Source organism: Galleria mellonella, unplaced genomic scaffold (genome assembly GCF_026898425.1).
Source record: "Galleria mellonella isolate WM207_F2 unplaced genomic scaffold, CSIRO_AGI_GalMel_v1 utg64, whole genome shotgun sequence".
Lineage (NCBI taxonomy): Eukaryota > Metazoa > Arthropoda > Insecta > Lepidoptera > Pyralidae > Galleria > Galleria mellonella.
Window position 1 is genome coordinate 39,009 of NW_026442133.1, and position 18,930 is coordinate 57,938.

Sequence of the window (18,930 nt, forward strand, 5' to 3'; positions counted from 1 at the left end):
GATGAAATAGCATAAAGCAAAATTAATTCAGGTTTTAATAGTCGCAGGCCGGATAGTTTTTTTAAATTGTGCTGCGCAAAAGCAGCATCGACGTTCACTCGCTATTCGATATATTTCTCTTTTTTTTTTCTTGAAGATGGTATAAAATCATTACATTTTATATTTTTTGATTTTAGATTTAGATTTAGTACAACGTACAAACTAATAAGCATCAGTAGAAAATGAAACATCTTCACTATAAATTAACTATGATGGCTTCCAGATTAAACGGGCGAAAGCATTTGAATGAAACATAGTATACGGATAGATTACTTCTTAATTGAACACACAGGTTTTTTATATATTGATTCGTGTAGGCAAATTTGCGGGAAAAATCAAGTTTGTACAAAATAAAATACCCGATTACATTTTTTCTATTTAGGATTGTTGCCTATATTCTAATAAAATTTTAATTTAACAGAATTATAGTCGACTTCATTAACAATTATTTCTTTTCCCATCTTGACGGATTTTCCCAAATTCTAGACTGCGCCTCGGCTTCTGCGTCAGGTGCTTCTGTAGGATAAAAAAAATATTTTTTTTTTAATTACTATTCATATCCCGCGCTTTATATTGTATGATCTATTGTTTGGAGGGTAGTATATGGCAGTGAATTTACAGGGTACAGAGGAGCGTAACACTCGAGTCCACAGGAATGATAACCCATGGGGGGTATCATGCGCGAAACAGTATACGAGGTCTGTCCGGAAAGTTCGTATAAAAGTGTTCTGGAATGCGAGAAAGAGGAGTGGGGAGGCCAGGTAAGCGCAGGACCCCTTCCTTATGTCCCTAACAATGCTTCAGTTCTGGTCTGACCGCCGTGCGGTGCGAACTGGCTTGTCACGCCATCTGTGAAGTTACCTCTTAACGAAACCCCGTCGGCATGGAGCCCGCTTCCGTTGAAGAGCAGCGCGTCGTAATCAAGTTTCTCTCGAAACTCGGCAAGAATGGCCGTGAAATTTTTGCCGATCTCAGAACAGTTTATGGGGATGATGCTGTGAAGGAACCAACCGTCCACAAGTGGCTAAAAAGATTCAGAGAGGGCCGAGAAAGAGTTCGATGTTCGGGGGATTGTCCATCAAGAATTCGTCCCTCCAGGCCAGACAGTTGATGGAAAATTCTACGTCGATGTGCTCAGACGCCTCAAAGCTCGTGTGGCACGAGTTCGTCCAGAATTGGCGCGAGAGGGGCGTTGGATTCTTCACCACGACAATGCCCCTGCCCACACCTCTCTTGTTGTCCGTGAGTTTTTGAGTAAAAATTCCATTACGGTGACCGAACACCCCCCCTATTCGCCGGATTTGGCCCCGTGTGACTTCTTCTTGTTCCCAAAAACTAAATTGGTACTTCGGGGGCGGCATTTGGGGGACATAAATGAGATAAAAAAAGCTACGACGGGGCAGCTGAGAAACCTACAACCAGAGGACTTTCAAGGAGCCTTCTCACAGTGGAAACGGCGTTGGCACAAGTGCATTATGTCACAGGGGGAGTACTTTGAAGGGGATAAAATTGATTTACCTGAATAATTGTAAAATAAAATTTTTAAAAAACTTTTATACGTACTTTCCGGACAAACCTCGTACTCTGTTATGTTCATGGTACTGCTCATGTCTATAGGTGACGGTTACCACTTTCCATCAGGTGGGCCGTCAGCTTGCTTGCCATTCTAAGCAGCAAAAAAATTTACTTCTCTACTAATGTATGGTATAAACACATATGTACCGAAAATGGTCTTAGAAGATACCTGTTTCGTCTTCTGTACAATCTTCTTCGCACTCTTGGAACTCGTCTGTAGATTCACTTTGACATTCATATGGAATTTCATTCATTTTGCTTGAACCCTAAAATAAGAAGTAATATTGTTATGAATTTTTTAAATGGAGAAAAATAGTATAATATTGTGCGATATTTGACTATCATAAATTTCAAAATACATGATCAGAGCGTTGGTCGTTTAGAGTCGGTTTTTCAGAGAGCATTGTTTCGGAATATATTTAGTTAATACCCGAGCACCTACATAAGTAAAACTTACTGGAATATATTTCTTCGTGCCACCAATCAAATGGTACCGGAATCTAGATTGGAATCCTGTTCTTTTATTATCGACGCATCTACCTTCACACGGCATCCACTCTTCCCAAGTGGTCATTGGGCACTTATTCGATGACTCTGGATCAGGGGTGACTGGTTCTTCGCTAGAAATTGAAATAAAATTTTATTGTTACTTTCAAAATGAACAATACAATGTCATATAACTAACTATCATCTGCAGCGCCTAACGTTGCGCTTTGAGATCTTGGAATTAGGTGATCAAATATGTTCAAATCATATGTCAACTCGGCTTTGTTCGTAATCGTATTGTGATGTTGAATAACCGATAACCTTTCTTAAGAAATGCGTCCTTTAAGTTCAAATAAACAAGCTTTCTCTTCTATTCGTTGTATAAGTACTCGTATAAATAATTAATTATAGGCAGACCTCTTAGTCGTAGTAATCGGTTGTATTTCCTTTGAAGTTTCTTCATCACCTTTCTCATCTTCATCAGTATATTCTTGGCCTTGATCATCTAAAAATAAAATCAAAACTCTATAATTTCAATTCTTTTATATTGCAATTGTTGTCTACGATGTGAAATCGACATCAAAGGGTAGGAGATTCTTAGTTCGGTTGTATTGTTTTTATGTTTGTTATCTCGTAAATCTGTGAGTTATAAACCGATTTGGGGAATCACTTTTTTATCTGGAGTTTTTAAATAAAATAACTGGCTTTACCGCAGTTGAAATCGGTTTCTTTTGTGGAAAACAATCTTAAAGAAGTCGATGGAATTATTCAATTCTTTAACGGGCGTGTGCATTTGCAATTGTAGTAATTACCAGTAGCTTCCGTAGTGGCCCCAGTGCAACTTGGAGTGCTATACGTCCGTATCAGGTCGAACTTCAATCTGGCCATCGGCTTCATTTGTTCTCTGGGTATGCCTTTTATTGATAACGATGATATCGGCTGTGGCGGTGAAGTTTCCTCGTTTGGTGACTGTGTCAAAATATACATTTTAAACGATCCAAACTTATCAAATAACGGTTTAACACTTAACATTCAAATTTCGCAATCTGATATTAATTTCGAACGGGCTTCTTCGAATAAAGAAGTAGTTTAACTGGTAAGAGCTCTAGCCCTGGCATAGCATAGAAGGTTCGAGTATAAAATTTTACAATTACTTTGTAATTACTGAAATTTGTTTTTCATATTTTAATAAAAGTTCATAGGTAAGTCCCACTGTTTTCGGTCTAGTCGCGTATATATCACTGGTCTCCCGCACATCCATCTTAGAAGAGTTAGTAATAAACCTAATTCAAATCTATATATCACAGCAATTCGGACCGAATGAGTGAGGTACACCACGGAAAAAATATTATTAGTTAACAAATTTCTCAATCAATTTGCCATATTTTTTTCTCGAACTAATCTAATGCTGTTGACTATAGATAGCCTTTAAAATTTGGCATCGCCATATAAATAAGAGCAAAATGTTTAAACTTATTATTTATATTTTCGGGTACACGTTAAAAATTTTATTTTCTAATATATATTATTTGAATTATTATTATTTAGTACTATCACTTATGCTGTGCTATTACACCAATTAATATGTTCTCGATCTGCCATATTCTTGCTTATGTGAAACCAAACAGCAAACTTGTAACACGACAACCCAGTACGCCAGATCGTATTATCAAATTCATTATGAGAAACTCGTCTTTTCAGCCTATTTAAAAAAAGAATTCTTGATTCAGTTAATTTTTTTTTTGTATTTATCGTCTCTGATTGATAAACCGATTTGGAACATTCTTTTTTTATCTGAAACGATATACTTTCAGATTGGTACCACTGAAATATTATCAAAATCTGTTCACTAGTTTGATTTATTAATTAAAGTAACTGTTTTTTTTCCACTATAGAAATCAATGCTTTTTTGTGGAATAAATCTACTTGAACTCCGTCACCTTAGAAAAATAGGAAATATTCTGATGTTCTTTACTTCAAAAGTCTGGCCGCTGTCCGTACCGGCATCCATCGGGTAGAGATTCAGAATCGCTGTCTTCGTCCACTGGCCTTTCCCATCACAAAGTTCCATGTTGGATACACCTAAGAACCAGTCCGGGGACGGTAGCACAGCGGTAGTCAAAGATACCAAATGGTGTTCAGGACTAACCCGGAAACTGGCGACTGTGGTGTCAATTGTCGTTCGAGGACTGGTAGCTTTAATAATAGTGCGCACATTTGTACCTAGCTGCAAGAAAAATAAATAAATCTCTAAGTCATTACCATCATACAGCCGTTAATTGTTTATTTCTACTGCGTTCCCATAAAGGGAGGGTTTGCCAGCAGTTGCCAAGCTTGGCAAACCTAATCTATAAGTACATTCAAACAGTATTTAAACGTTTATAGCAGTTTTGTCTATTATGATAACCAAAGTACTTAAAATAATCCCTTCTTTCTAAGTGGACGCGGATGTTATAAAACGGAAAGATGATTAAAATACTCATTTAGAAAGAACAATGTTTATCATTAATTCACAAGATATTTTATATCCTAATTTATGCAGGAAAAACCGCGAGGTTAATTATAATGCAAACAAAATTTAGGTACATACCTCTTCCTGAATATCCACCTCAAATTGGGTAGTGTTCCCTTGTTCTGCTAACATTTTCAGACCACCACTAGCATCGGCATTATTTTTAAATAGATTAAAATATGGATTATGTGAGGCTCCAACCAAGTCACTGAAACGAGCTAAACCTCTTGTCTCTGGGAACATCTGAGGGTGCGTGTTGAAGGTCCACATGCCTTCAAATGTTACCTAATTAAATTAAATTATTATTATTTGTACAATATTGATCTATAGTTTATACTATAAATGAATAACTAGAAATTTGTTTTTCTGCAAAAAATAAGAATTTTAGAAGTGGAAATGATGGTATAATCCCACGTATAAATTACCTACTTGATATCTCGCCTCCTCACATGCAAGACAGTTCTCATTCTCCATTGGCTGCATGTCTTCTGCCTTGCGTCGATCTTCGCATACCCGTTTTGACAATGGACCTTCGAAACTGTACCACACATCAGGCTTGACAGCGACCACAGCGAAGATTGTTACGCATTTATTCCCTTTATACGGTGCTATCCAGAGTGCCTATAATTCATAAAAGTTTCATCCTAGATAGAAAATATCTAAGTACTTAAAATTTCACACAAGACTGTTAGACGATTCAAATCAAACCTGAGTTTTCATTCCCTAAGCATGTCTTTTAAACTAAAATTATAATCTGATTTTAAGTTGACTTGTTACTTCGCCACTATGGCTGTGCTGAAGGAAACTTATTAATTATATAAATTGCTCCTTGTGATTTTGCTGAAAATTTTGCCCAGTATAAAAAAGCAGATATGTCATTTCATTTTCATCAATTAAAAAACCCTGTTACCTACTCATTGCGAATGTTTCTTTTACTAGCATTACGTATAAATTATTAACTTTTTAAAATATTATTTTTACCTCAACAAAAGTTTTAGGCATAACGTCTGTTTCTATGACAGTGTTATTACATTTGGGATGAACTTTCGAGGCGTTATCATCACGCGAAGGTATCAGCTGTCCAGGATGTAGATGTTTAGGCTTTCTGGGATTTCTTTCATTGATATCAGTATCCTCTCGAACGGATATAGTGAAACCCATAAATGTTGATGTGCTGTCTCTTGAGTACAGACGAACTGTAATGTAACAATAGTTTCAATAAAATAACAAACATACAGCCAATTTATTTGTAGCAGTTGAAATATTAGCGATTATAAAATTGAATCGTTCAAATCTTTTTTACTTATAGCTAGTCCTAGTTTATTTTGAACTAAATCAAATAAAATAGATGATAATGATAAGTAGATAAAATTTTTACGAAAATATGTTTTTATAAATAAATATACAATTTTACCTTTATACTCCCTGTTTGGTATGTACAAATCGCCAAAAGTATCCACAACATCAATAAAGAATCTATTGTCTGGTGGTAAAGGAGCAGTTTTTGAGCCCAGTGGTCGTCGATCGCAAAGTTCATCATTGCCATGTGTTACACTTACTAATAATAATAGACATATTCCCTGGCAGATACCTGGTTCATATAAAAGAAAATAGATGTGACAAAAATGGTATAACAGTCTCAAATCAAGACAGTTTCGGGCTATTTAAAAACTGCGCTATAGTCAGAGAAGTTCTTGCGTTTAATAAAATTCATTACGAGTTTTGGAAAGTCTCTTGACTTGAAACGATACGACTTCATCTTTATCTCCCTTCTATTATAATGTTCATGAGATCGTCATGTTGTATTAAGTATTCCAATATTTTCTTTTTTTCTGATTTAAAGAGTAATAAAATTGTTTTTCTTTATTCTATATAGAATGTTTGTGTACTGACATCGTATATATAAGGAGTCTTATTACCAAGTACAGATCATCCTTTTATTTTACCAGATATTCTTGTTTCAAGGTTAAATTTTTCATTTGTTTTTGAAGATATTTATGAACTAAACAATGTTATGGACCTTCACAGATGGACAAGGACGCGGGACAAAGATGGATAAAGACGCTATCATGGCATCAATAAATGAAACATAAACTATAAAAACACTTACCAAAATAGTAATCAGCAATCATGAGTCCGTATTCTTATCTAAGTATGGGTATCTAGATATTTCTGCAGTAACTAAAACAGTGTTAGCGTTGTTACAAACCGGTCAGTTTACGTATGAAGTAGACAGATGCGTCTCAATTGATGTTCGCGGACTAACTGCTTCATTAACAATTAAGTAGAATAATATCGTGCTGTAAATTGCATCCAATTTTGACCAATTTACTGTGACTGTCGTAAAATTATATGCCAAGCGAAATTACACTTTGATACTTCGAAATAACGGGTTATTGAAAAATATGATTATTTCGCTAGTTGTAAAAAATAAAGCAAAGAAAATTTTTTATACCTATATCAATAAGCTTATAAATCTTAATAAATTTATTAAATGGGTAGATATGTTTACAGTCCACTTTTTATGAATTCAGTAGGTACATACAAATAACATTTAATTAAAAGAACAATCGCAAAGAAAAAAACGAAAATTGTTATAAATTATTTTATTAATAATATTAAAATAAAAATACGAGTACAACAATATTATTATTGGAATAAACTTATAACAATAAGTACACAATATTATACAGTACCTATCCAATACAAGTTTTATAAAGAAACACGGTTCTTATAAACTAGGAAAGAGAATAATATGATGATGAAGTGACCAATAGTAATAATAACGTTTTCCTAAATGTTAAATATTATAATTTACAAATCTAGAACCCTTATTAAAAAATTTATATAAATGTATTGGATTAGTGTTTTGATTTAGGAGTATCTCTCTTATTCGACCTCCAAGAAGTACCCGGAATTATAGGTGGCATTACCCGACGTCCAGCTGAAAATGAAATAAATACAAATTAAAGAGAGACCATATAAATAAAAAAATATCTAGTAGTTAATCTAAGACATGGTGCAACTTTTAATTTATCAAAATCCATACAGCCGCTTAAACATGATTGAATAAGTTAAAATATTTACAAATTTTCAAATATTATCGTTACCTATTAGGTAAGAAGGCAATATAACATTATAGCGGACACGTCTTTTCTTTCACGTTCTTTTTTTTTTCTTTTACACTTTATGAGAATACCGAAAGATAAATCCTATATTTTATTCATGTAATAAATATCAAGGGTAATTTACCTGTAATATCATTGCCATTTTCTTCATCAACATTATCACCTGTACAGTCCTCCTCACATTCGCTCCTCTCAAAATCATCAAACAGAGCTTTACAGAACTTCGATACTTCTTTTTTGGGCGAACGCCAATTCTGCAATAATCATAAACCTGTGTTAGTCATTTTTATATATAGAAGTAATAAATTTTCTTTAAATATTTGCTAAATACTTTTCCAATTTGTATACCCAAAGTATTCAAAGATAATCTTTTTCTCTATACTCGTATTTAATATCAACATTTAATTAATTATCCAACGAAATGTTTATTTATTTATTTGAATAACTTTATTGGCCAAAATAGAATAATGTACAAAAGGCGGACTTATGCAACTAGCATTCTCTACCAGTCAACCTTTGGGATGAACAGAAAATCACGAACGCGGTATTTCATATATTTTCAAATATCTGTCGAGGCAACAAAATATACATTATCACTCACACTGGGATCATATTTTTCAACAGCAACTCCATCCACTAAATGATATCGTTCCCTCCATTTGTATCCTGAGACCTTCCCTCCCTCGCAAGCACCTTCGCATGGGCTCCATTCCTGCCACTGGGATATAGGACACTTCTCTGAAGACTCCGGATCAGTTTCTATTGGACTTTCACTGAATTTAAATCATATAGCTTCAATAATGTGTAAGACTTTAGATAGATTTAATAAAAAATAAAGTCCCTACTAATACAAATTTCGTATGGCATTTAATGGGCCTGAGCAAACGTAACGTAGAGTATTTCTTAGTAAGATAGCGTGAACATTTCGCCAAATTGCTGAGAACACTTAAGTGTTTTCAGCAATTTCTCCTATTTAAATAAGGAAATGGCCTACGTTCGGAAGGCCTTGAATCATTTATTGAAAAGAATGTACAAAAATAGACCTTGTTTTGAATTTTCCTGAAAAAGAAAGCATTCTTTGAAAATTTATCAACGTCCCACTTAAAAATATCAACAGTGTCTTTCCAGGCTTTACGAGGCGCATATATACATGAAGACTTGGAAACGGATAATAGTCTTTTATTACCATGCTAACTAGATGGTTAAGTATAAGTTAGATAGATAGATAATTTATTTGCATTACTTACAGCACACAAATTACATATATTGATATATATAAAAAGCGAGATAACATAAATGATTAAAAAAAATACACATAAAGCTAAATACAATTTTTCGTTTGTGCGTGTGCCATAACAATACAATATGGCCACAACTCAGTTTATTGCTTCGCCCTCAAAAGAGCAAAGTCATTACTTTGAGATTTACTTCTCTTACACGTATTATTATTTGCTTCCATAACAACTTCCTAGGATATTCCAGAGATGATGAACTCCTACTCCATCACTACACAGATAATGAAAGCACGAATTTGGGTAACTTATAAATAGTAAAACATCCATTGTGATTATTTGATGATCTAATAAAATTAATACTATACAATTTTATAATTTACTTGTAAATGCTTGCCGTGTGGTCCCGGCATAGGATAGGCCTAATCTTTTCCTGTGGGTACCGTGAGAGGCAACTAAGGGAACTAATTGGCCGAAAGATGGGCAGCAGTCTCGTTTTTAAAATATCACCAGAGTTTTATAGCAGTTGCTAGTTCGCCTGCAAGTGTGGCAAATTATTGGCAAATCCTTATAGAACCCCCTTATGGAAGAAGCCTATATTCAGCAGTGGACAACAAACAGCTCATATGAAAATAATATAATTAATAAAATGTTCTCGAAATATAAAAGTAAGTACAAAGGAAAGGCGAGATCAGAGAAAGAACATGCCTCACCCGTCGTCGCCGCTAGGTATTTCTGGATTTTGATACCTGGAGGGTTCATCTGGTTCAACTGGATTGGTTTTGACTTCCTCTTCAGTAGGATTTTCTTCTGTAGATGGACTTTCTTTTTCACCTTCTAAATTTTACACAGAAGATATTATTTTAAAATATTTACATTTTTTTGAATTAAAATCTTTTAAAAAACAAACCTTCTTCCGAAATTTCTTCACATTCTCTGTGATAAGTTCTCATTAATTTTATGTAAAGTCGTCCAAAAGGGTGTAAATCTTTCATGTCTATCTCGTAAAATGGTGAATTTTTGTCATACGAACTCATTTGAACTCGGGACACCGCACCTTGTGGAAATGTTTCAATATTTGGTGACTGAAAAAGTAAAAACAAATGTGACATTAGACAATAAGAATGAAGCCATTATTTCAATACATTTTGTAACTTTGTTATTTTTGAATTTTCAGTTTTCAAATGATTATTCTATGTAGATACATTTAAGTTATAAAGTTAAAAATATAAACTTTAAAATTATTATAGCCATGATTTTATAGAGACTCTTGTATATTTTTATTTATTATTAGATTAGGACTCATGTGGATAAAAATACGGACTAATCGTTTTTGTATTTGTCTGTGACTAAAAAATACAATTCAAAAAACTTACATTTGTATCGATAGCTCAATATAATCTTACCTCATACGACACACCACTATCTGTACCAGCGTCCCAAGGGAACAAATTTAGCTCCCTTTCTGGCAGCCATGTGTTATCTTCCTGACACAGTTCAAATCTAGTCACTCCTAGGAACCAGTCTGGTGAAGGAAACAAACCTATAGCTACTGTGACCAAATGGTGGATTTTGTCAGTTCGGAAGATTGCTAGTGCTGGATTATTCATTTTTCGATAGCCATGTCCCTTAGCTTTTATTAAAGTTCGTACTCCATCACCCACCTTAAAATTTTGAAGACAGCGAATTAGTTCAATATAAATGATTGCAAAATTAAGAATTATTAAAAATATACCCATATTACTTTTTCCAAAATTTCAGCTTCCAGCTTGCTTGTGTTAGCGTGTTCAGCTAAATCTTTCATTCCTTCTGTAACTAGACTACCAGGAGTCCATAACACAAAGTCGGTGCTATGTGATACTCCAACCATATCACTGTACCGTGGTACCCAGTCGTTTTCTGGATACAACTGTGGGTGAGTGTTCCGTGACCATATACCAGTGAAGGATATCTAATATAACCAGAAAAAAAATTGATATTTATAATAAAAAAAATAGCTATACAGATACTTATGATAATTTTCAGCTGAGAAATCGATTTACTTCTGATGTATAATTTTAAAATACAATTTAAGTTTCAATATACATATATTGTGTGTTAACATCAATTCATACAATACTGTGCTATAATATATGAGTTAAATTAAATTTACTTGCCCGTATATCTATACTTAATTCGGTGATTATTCACTAGTATTACTAAATAACACGAGTACTAAATCTTTATAGACTGCAATGCAATGCAATGCTTTGCAAACAAAGGCCTTACATTACATTTAATTAATGAATAAATAATAAAATATTACTTAAGCAGTTGACACATAAAGATGGTTTCACCTCATATTTAGCTTCATCGCAAATCTGACACTCGTAGTTCAACTGCGGGGATACATCATCTGGCTGCCGTAAATCCTCGCATATCCTCATTGTTAAAGGTGACCCATCCTCGAACCATAGGTCTTCGTTTTCTGCCACCATAGCACGTAAAGTGACGCAACCATTTCCTGTTGGAGGAGCCTGCCAGTACACCTAAAAATAACAATATTTTTTATCTAACTTCACGCCAAACTATTCCCCTAGTATGTTTCTGTTAGTAACAACTGCTTAAGAACTTTCTTCTGTTTAAAATCGGCTAAAAATCTTCTAAATCCGATATAAGTTCTTAGACATCGTAACATAATTATTTAATAAAAGCAGATTTAATTTTTAACTACTGTTATCAGATTTTTAGTCAGTGCCAACAACAGAAACTGAATCAAATGTAGCATTTTGCTAGTGCAGGATTTGACCCAAAAATAAAAATGCTCCTGGATACTTTTATTTTTTGGATTTGGAATTGGAAAGAATTAGGTGATTACTAACTTCAATAGAAGACTTATAAGAGCTGGTAGCTTGTTCTACGGAATACAAGCATCGATCACTAAATCTTGCTGTAGACGGATCTTGAGGTCTTATGTCTCCAGGGAACTGAGATATCGTCCTCCGCGGGTTGCGAGGATCTGGTTTTGTATCGCCCTCAGCGGATATCATGAAACCCGTGAATTGTGATTCCTCATCTGTCGCAGTTATTTGCACTGCAATACAAAAAAAAAATATTATAATAATATATATTTTTTATATGCAACTTAGAATATCATACAAGCTGACGGCCCACCCATGATACCCCCCATGCGTTGCCATCCCTGTGGACTCAGGTGTTATTTATTTATTACAGGTCTATCTATTTATTACAGGTCAATCAAAATTCCTGTACTTTCACTCTCGTATTGTGAATGAAGCATAAGATCAGTCTAATGGACAGATAACTTAATTTAAGAAGCTACCTTTATAATTTAATTTTACCTGTATAAAGCTGCTCTGGTATGTAGCTAAAATCGGTGCCTAAAAGTTTTAATTTAAATCGACCATCTGGCGCCGAAGACGGCGATGTGGCTCCATACGGTCGTCTGTCACATCGGAAACTTGAAATTTCGTCATATGTAATAAACAAAATGCACAATATCACGAGATGTTCCATTGAATTCATAATTTATATTTTTTTTTACTTTTTATATTTTGTAACAAAACATGAGTTCTAAAAGAACAACAAGGGATGTTAATACAATTTTTAGGCTTGCCTATTGAGATATTAATATTGATACTTAGTCTTTACACCTCTGACTAGAATGAATAACTGCAGTGCTCTGCCTCGACAAACTAAAATAACTAAATTTTGTATTATATGCAATAGAATACAATTTACGATAACAACAACACAGCCCTGCAATAAATGGTTGCTACTGCCATCTGAAAAATAATGTACTGTAAGCGATAAAGAATAAACTCTAATTTTCAATGACTCTTCGTGTCTTTAAACTATTGTTGTGGGAAACTGCAACTGAATTTGTTTGAGATCATATTACTTAGCTTAATCGCTAGGTACTCTAGATAAAAAAAAAATGATAATGACAATTACATAAATAATAAAAAATATGATTGTGACAATATTAGTACGGAATCGAAATAAACCCAGTTGACTGCAAAAATAATCATCAACATCGATACAGACCTGGCGAACATATTGCGTAACATCGCAAAAATACAATCTAATTTAAATAAACGTTTCTTTCTGAAGTTGGATGAAAACAAACTTTAATTTACATCCAGTATTTTCATGCCTACCTAATCATGATAGATTGATAATATTATTTATTACTGGCCTTACTGTACCTTATTATTAATTTATAAAAATATTACATTTTAAATTTTGGCGTTCCTTTATTTATTCCAATGTTAAATAATTGTTGTAAAACTTGTCAATAAAATTTTTAAAGCTGTTATATGATGTTCTCATTTAGTATGTTCTGTAAAGTTTTTAATCTTTATATAAGTACTTAGCTCACAATGAGTGTATACTTATATTACTTAAACTTCTGTTTGGTAGATATTATTGGTGGTACATAACCATTACTTGATCCACTTACCTACATTCTAAGTAACTATAATATTAACTGTTTAATTGCAGCAAATTAATATTAATTGACACAAATTAACGTGTACGTAGTGTGAAAGTGATACCGTCGGTCTCGGTTGACGAAGGCGTGCTGTTATATTTCGTTCCCGTGAGAATTTTAGGAACAGGTCACATAAACTAATTACTTGGTTAAACTAATACTATTATTATTATAATACTAAGTACAGTTTTTTTTAAATGTTTATATAGGCCAGTCAATTATGATAATTCTGTACTATTTTGATAATATTTAATACTACACGTAATTATCTTTAGAATTATGTATCATAATTTGAGCCAACTACTCAAATTCCAACCCTAGCAATAATTCATTTAAAGGTGTATATAAAAACAGCCTTGATATGGTATATGTACTATTGTGATAAATTTAGTAAGGGGAACATATGGAAATCCACGTGACATTTTAATAGATGATAACGAAATGGTAACTCCACCGTCGCTAGCGCGTATAGCGTTAGCAAAGATACCATTTTGAAACGCCAGTGAGTGAAGATAAGTAAGATTCAAAATTTTAACACGATAGTTTACAAGGAGATCATAGAAACTAACATCCCTATTACGGGGGAAAGGGATTGTTAGTAATGGAGACTGAGAATCCTATTGCTAGCAATATACCCAACCAGGTCGACCTCCTCGCGGTTCTCCCTGGAAACTATCATGGTTAATTCCTGATGAATTCATCATGATGGGCTAACTGGCCTGTTTTCATTCTCATCTATCACCCTTCACTGGTACTCTGCCAGCGTATCCCGTTAGCGCAGGCGGAGTTACCATACCATTTTCACCCATAAAAAAAATTCCTATTACTGTCAATCCTTTTTCTTTACCTCTTTGAAGGAAAAGGATTGATAGTAATAAGGATATATTGCTAGCAATCCCCATTACTAACAAACTTTTTCCCTATTAATATGAAATACCTTAAGTTCTTGGCTTGGTGCAAATATAAATAGTTAGACGGCTCTGTACATAATCTCGGGACATTCATCAATTGTAAGGCAGACAATCATATCTATAGGCGACGGTTACCACTTTTCATCAGATGGGCCGTCAGCTTGTTTGCCATTCTAAGTTGTATAAAAAACCTGTCTTTTATAAAACAAGAAACAAAATAACTTTGTCTTTTTTGTATACACGGACACGTATATGTAAATGATCGTTTAGGGTCTCTATTTGATTATTTGTGGCACAGAATAAATATTGTATCTGTGCATGGCTTTACTCTATGTTTAATGACATCATGACGGCTGACGGTAGGGCGGACATCTGTATGTCAAATTATTTATTTATATTATTTGTGAACCTAGGTGTATTGGGATATTATAAAAAAACTGTTTTAAAACAGTATCAAATGAGATAAATGTCTACAGAGCCCATAAAAATGCCGTCAGCAACGAAAGAGAAGGATTCAACGATCCTCAAAATCGCAGTGGAAATGTTAAATGCTCCTGACAAAGTACCCCAGCTTATAGAATTCGATCAAAGTCAACCTCTTTCAAGTATTATACAGCTCCTGTGTAAGACTTGGGGTTTACCAGACCCAGAGAACTATGCTCTACAGTTTTCCGAAACCAATAACCAGAATTATATTACAGAAAAGAATCGGAATGAGATAAAAAACGGCTTGGTGTTGCGACTAGAACAATCGCCTGCTAAAACAGTGCAGGACATTTTAGCCAAAATAAATTCAGGCACTGAAATTGAGCAAACCATTGCACTAACCAAACTGGCAACATTGAGTAGTGATCTCACATTTGCTGTTGAATTTATCAACAAAAAAGGGTTGTCACTCATCATCAGCACAATTGAAAATGGAAGGTTCAAAGGGAATTCCTTGAAATTCGCTCTAGTCACATTTGTAGAGCTTATGGATCATGGAATTATATCTTGGGACATACTAGAGAATCCTTTCATCAATCGAGTTGCAAGTTACATAAACAATCAGACGACTGCACAAGACCCTAAAGTCATTCAAGCATCTTTATCTATACTTGAAAATATTGTGGTTAACAGCTCTGGTAAGAAGTCTCATGTTGAAAAGGAAATAACAATTCCAAGTCTGGTCTCACATTTGCAGAACCCATATCAGGATAGTATTATTCAACAAAATGCCATTGCTTTAATAAATGCAATCTTTTCAAAAGCAGATAACAGTAAAAAGAAGGCTATTGCGGCAACTTTAGCTTCAAAACAGGTTCGCAATGTTATTTTTGAAAATCTAATTGCCGTGGGAGAATTATCCTCAAAGAATCAATCTAAAGATGCCCTTGGAACTGAATTAGCTCACCAGTTGTATGTCTTGCAAACGCTGATGCTTGACCTCCTAGAACCAAAATTACGACAGAGAGCTGACTATCACGAACAAGAGTCTCATGAAAAGATCAAGGAATTGAGAAAGATAGCTTTTGAAGGTGACAGCAATTTCAATATGGAAGTGACTATAAGACGCCAACCAGGAAGTCTTTCTAAGGACCCAAAAAAACTTGGATTCAAGTGTGAAATTGATCCTATTAAAGACTTCAATGAAGTACCACCTGGAGTATTGGCTCTAGACTGTATGGTGTACTTTGCTAGAAATTACACAGAAGAATATACAAAAATTGTTTTGGAGAACAGTTGCAGAGCTGATGAACATGAATGCCCCTTTGGAAAAACCAGTGTGGAACTTGTTAAACTCCTTAGTGATATATTACACATAGGAGAACCAGCAAGTGAACAAGGACAAACATATCACCCTTTATTCTTTACCCATGACCATCCTTTTGAGGAATTATTCTGTATTTGTATTGTTTTATTGAACAAGACCTGGAAGGAGATGAAAGCAACTACAGAGGACTTTGTTAAAGTATCAAGTGTTGTTAAAGAACAAATCAGCAGGGCATTGTCAGCATCACCAAAAAGTTTTGATAAGTTTCGTCAAAAAATTAATCATTTGACATATCCTGAAATAAGACAGATATGGCAACAGGAACGCACAAACAGAGAAGTATGGGAGTCACATGCGAAGCCAATAGTGGAACTGCAAGACAAAATAACTCCAGAGATAGTTGAGTTGATCGAACGGCAAAGGTTAGGAGTATTAGTAGGTGGCACCAGGTTTAAAAAATATGCACAGAGACCACAAAGGACAAAAGACAAATTTTGGTTTGTCCGTTTGTCTCCAAACCACAAAGTATTACATTATGGGGACTGTGATGAAAAAAGCACACCAAGTTTAGAAGAGTTGAGTAACAAACTGACAGTATCTGATATCAAATGTGTCGTGGTAGGAAAAGACTGTCCTCACATGAAGGAATTAAAAGGAAGGAAGATTACTCCTCACTTGGCTTTTTCTCTTATATTAAAGTCTTCTGAAGTGACTTCATTAGATTTTGTGGCACCAGATGAGCAGATATTTGATTATTGGACAGATGGTATCAACGCTTTGTTGAAAGAAAAAATGACCAGTAAATCATTTAAAAGTGATTTGGAAACTTTATTGTCTATGGACATAAAAGTGAGACTACTTGATGCAGAAGGCATTGACATACCTCAGGATCCACCTCAAATACCTGAGGAGCCAGATGACTATAATTTTGTATATGAAAACAATTAGAACATTCTGATCTATAATTTTACTCAGATTTCAAATATATATATGCAAATATCAATATGGCGGTGATAAACTGATTGCTTCACTTAGATTTTGATGATAACAGCAGGAGGTTGTATGAATCAGATAGTGTTTCCTTGAATGCTACATCCAGATTCTTTACAAACCTTAAGTTAAAACAGGCTTGTTTACACTGACCATGATTTCTATATAATAATGATTTGTAAACTTTTTCTATATTTATATTATTATATTTAAGCAATATTATAGCACAAAATATTATGAGATGAATGTAGTAAATTATCCCAATTACTAAATTACTATATTCGATAATTTATTTAGTGAAGACATAGTGTAATGAAACAAAATAAGTTGATTGATAAATCAAAGATAAAAAAGTTCTATACCGAAATATTTACTAGGTCTTATTTTAGAATTCATCTGAAGTCACTACAGATATTAGTATAATTAGATCGATAATGAATTTCTATTTGCTATATTTAAAACTATAATTTCAATTACAACAAAATATTTTTCTAAAAATTAATATAATTTTTTAATATACTCAGTTATTTATACAAAATAACTGAGTATATTTTTGCAGAATCGATATAATGATGAAATTAAATTTTAGTGAAGTTGGAAAGATATCTCGGACATTACCAAGCATATTCCATTTTTAAAATAATGATTTTACAGAGAAATTGATAGCAGAACCTGTTATGTGCAATACCACCTAATATTATCCATCGATGACCTATGGATCTTACGACTTACCTTTTTTCAATATCAATTTTATGTAACCAGAAATTTTGCTGGAATTTTAATTGGCGCGATTTCCTTTAAAGCATAAAATGATCTTTAAAATTGTGCAGTTGTGGCATCTATTTGAATGTAGTCTGGGAAGTTAACGGTAATGGATACTATTGGTACTTGCCAACCGACTACGACATACTTCCGTTGTCTACCAAACGATCGTAGCATATTGATTAGATATTCATCTACTTATATTGTATGAATGTATTTTGAGAACTTACAAATCTTTGTAGCTAGATAATAGGTTTATACTTCCATGAAATTGTTAAAAGTATTTTTTAAAAGACTTGTCAGTGACGTGACATTGTATTTAAGTTTTATGACGAACTATTTTAATTACTTGTACTAATACTAAGTACTATTAGACATATAATTAGTATTACTTGAATATTTTATATCCTGAAATTCCATTTGAGTATATCGACTGAATTTATATAGCTTCCATAATTATGTAGTTGCTGTGGCCATATTCCAATGTTATATTTTGTATACCAAAGATCATGTCTAAAGAACAAAATATATTTATGTGTATTCTCAAATAAAGTTTTTATTAGATTATATGGTATTTGGAATTATATTTTTTCGCCGATGTAACCCTGACAGCTTCTTTTTTTTTTATAATAATGGAGTGGTAACCCCGCCTGCGCCAACGGTATACGTTGGCGGAGCATCAGTGAGGAATAATAGGTGAGAATGAAAAGGCATGTCAGTTACCCCATCGTGATGAATACAACTGGAATTCAACACGATAGTTTCCAGGGGGGACCACGTGGAGGTTTACCTGACAAGGCATATTGCTAGCAACGGGACTGGTAGTCCAAATTATAAACAATTCCTTCCCCCAACGCTAACACGATAAGACCGATGAATGAAACCTATAGAACTAATTTCTTCATATTCGCCAATCAAGTTCTACCTGTCCATTAGGTACGAGTCGTGAGATAGCTAAAGGATCCTTACTAATATTATAGATCAGAAAGTTTGCTTGTTTGTCACCTTTATTGCCCCTCTATGCCCCCCCCCCCCCTCTAGCTACGGCCA

At 33.9% G+C, this 18,930-nt stretch overlaps 3 protein-coding genes across 6 annotated transcripts; 1 reads left to right on the forward strand and 2 right to left on the reverse strand.

The window, feature by feature from the left end:
* Positions 1 to 402: 402 nt before the first annotated feature.
* LOC113512319 (spondin-1-like) lies at positions 403 to 6,875 on the reverse strand. 2 transcript variants are annotated; one of them, XM_052900270.1, is made up of 11 exons: positions 6,723 to 6,875; positions 6,027 to 6,203; positions 5,594 to 5,808; positions 5,042 to 5,233; positions 4,691 to 4,897; positions 4,250 to 4,327; positions 2,913 to 3,069; positions 2,518 to 2,605; positions 2,072 to 2,234; positions 1,784 to 1,880; positions 403 to 555 (listed from the first exon to the last, which is right to left on the reverse strand). In XM_052900270.1, exons 1-11 carry the CDS (start codon positions 6,742 to 6,744, stop codon positions 485 to 487), a joined length of 1,467 nt encoding a protein of 488 aa, XP_052756230.1. In that variant the 5' UTR covers positions 6,745 to 6,875; the 3' UTR covers positions 403 to 484. The 2 variants fall into 2 exon arrangements, with proteins under 2 accessions (XP_052756230.1, XP_026751924.1); XM_026896123.3 differs by having other exon boundaries at positions 4,076 to 4,327.
* Positions 6,876 to 7,216: 341 nt separating this feature from the next.
* Positions 7,217 to 12,649, reverse strand: LOC113512585 (spondin-1-like). 3 transcript variants are annotated; one of them, XM_031906922.2, is made up of 10 exons: positions 12,314 to 12,649; positions 11,834 to 12,045; positions 11,309 to 11,500; positions 10,717 to 10,923; positions 10,379 to 10,636; positions 9,883 to 10,057; positions 9,722 to 9,809; positions 8,342 to 8,513; positions 7,865 to 7,994; positions 7,217 to 7,556 (listed from the first exon to the last, which is right to left on the reverse strand). In XM_031906922.2, exons 1-10 carry the CDS (start codon positions 12,495 to 12,497, stop codon positions 7,474 to 7,476), a joined length of 1,701 nt encoding a protein of 566 aa, XP_031762782.2. In that variant the 5' UTR covers positions 12,498 to 12,649; the 3' UTR covers positions 7,217 to 7,473. The 3 variants fall into 3 exon arrangements, with proteins under 3 accessions (XP_031762782.2, XP_026752284.2, XP_052756095.1); XM_026896483.3 differs by having other exon boundaries at positions 7,219 to 7,556; positions 9,686 to 9,809; XM_052900135.1 differs by lacking the exon at positions 7,217 to 7,556 and having other exon boundaries at positions 8,342 to 8,458; positions 9,686 to 9,809.
* A 2,072-nt stretch (positions 12,650 to 14,721) lies between these two features.
* Positions 14,722 to 18,447, forward strand: LOC113512437 (engulfment and cell motility protein 1). The gene has a single exon (XM_026896326.3). The coding sequence runs from the start codon at positions 14,842 to 14,844 to the stop codon at positions 17,074 to 17,076; it is 2,235 nt and encodes a 744-aa protein (XP_026752127.1). The 5' UTR covers positions 14,722 to 14,841; the 3' UTR covers positions 17,077 to 18,447.
* The last annotated feature ends 483 nt before the right edge of the window (positions 18,448 to 18,930 follow it).

What these genes read in the sequence shown, in the direction of transcription:
- LOC113512319 (XM_026896123.3), bottom strand. Translation starts at nt 6,744, where the DNA reads ATGATTGCTGATTACTATTTTG. An exon ending in ACAGCGGCCAGACTTTTGAA is followed by an intron (nt 3,070 to 4,075) that starts GTAAAGAACATC and finishes ATTTTGACACAG; the next exon opens with TCACCAAACGAGGAAACTTC. An exon ending in GGCCACTACGGAAGCTACTG is followed by an intron (nt 2,606 to 2,912) that starts GTAATTACTACA and finishes TTTTATTTTTAG; the next exon opens with ATGATCAAGGCCAAGAATAT.
- LOC113512585 (XM_026896483.3), bottom strand. Translation starts at nt 12,497, where the DNA reads ATGAATTCAATGGAACATCTCGTGATATTGTGCATTTTGTTTATTACA. An exon ending in CTTATAAGTCTTCTATTGAA is followed by an intron (nt 11,501 to 11,833) that starts GTTAGTAATCAC and finishes TGTTATTTTTAG; the next exon opens with GTGTACTGGCAGGCTCCTCC. An exon ending in AAGCTGAAATTTTGGAAAAA is followed by an intron (nt 10,637 to 10,716) that starts GTAATATGGGTA and finishes CAAAATTTTAAG; the next exon opens with GTGGGTGATGGAGTACGAAC.
- LOC113512437 (XM_026896326.3), top strand. Translation starts at nt 14,842, where the DNA reads ATGTCTACAGAGCCCATAAAAATGCCGTCAGCAACGAAAGAGAAGGAT.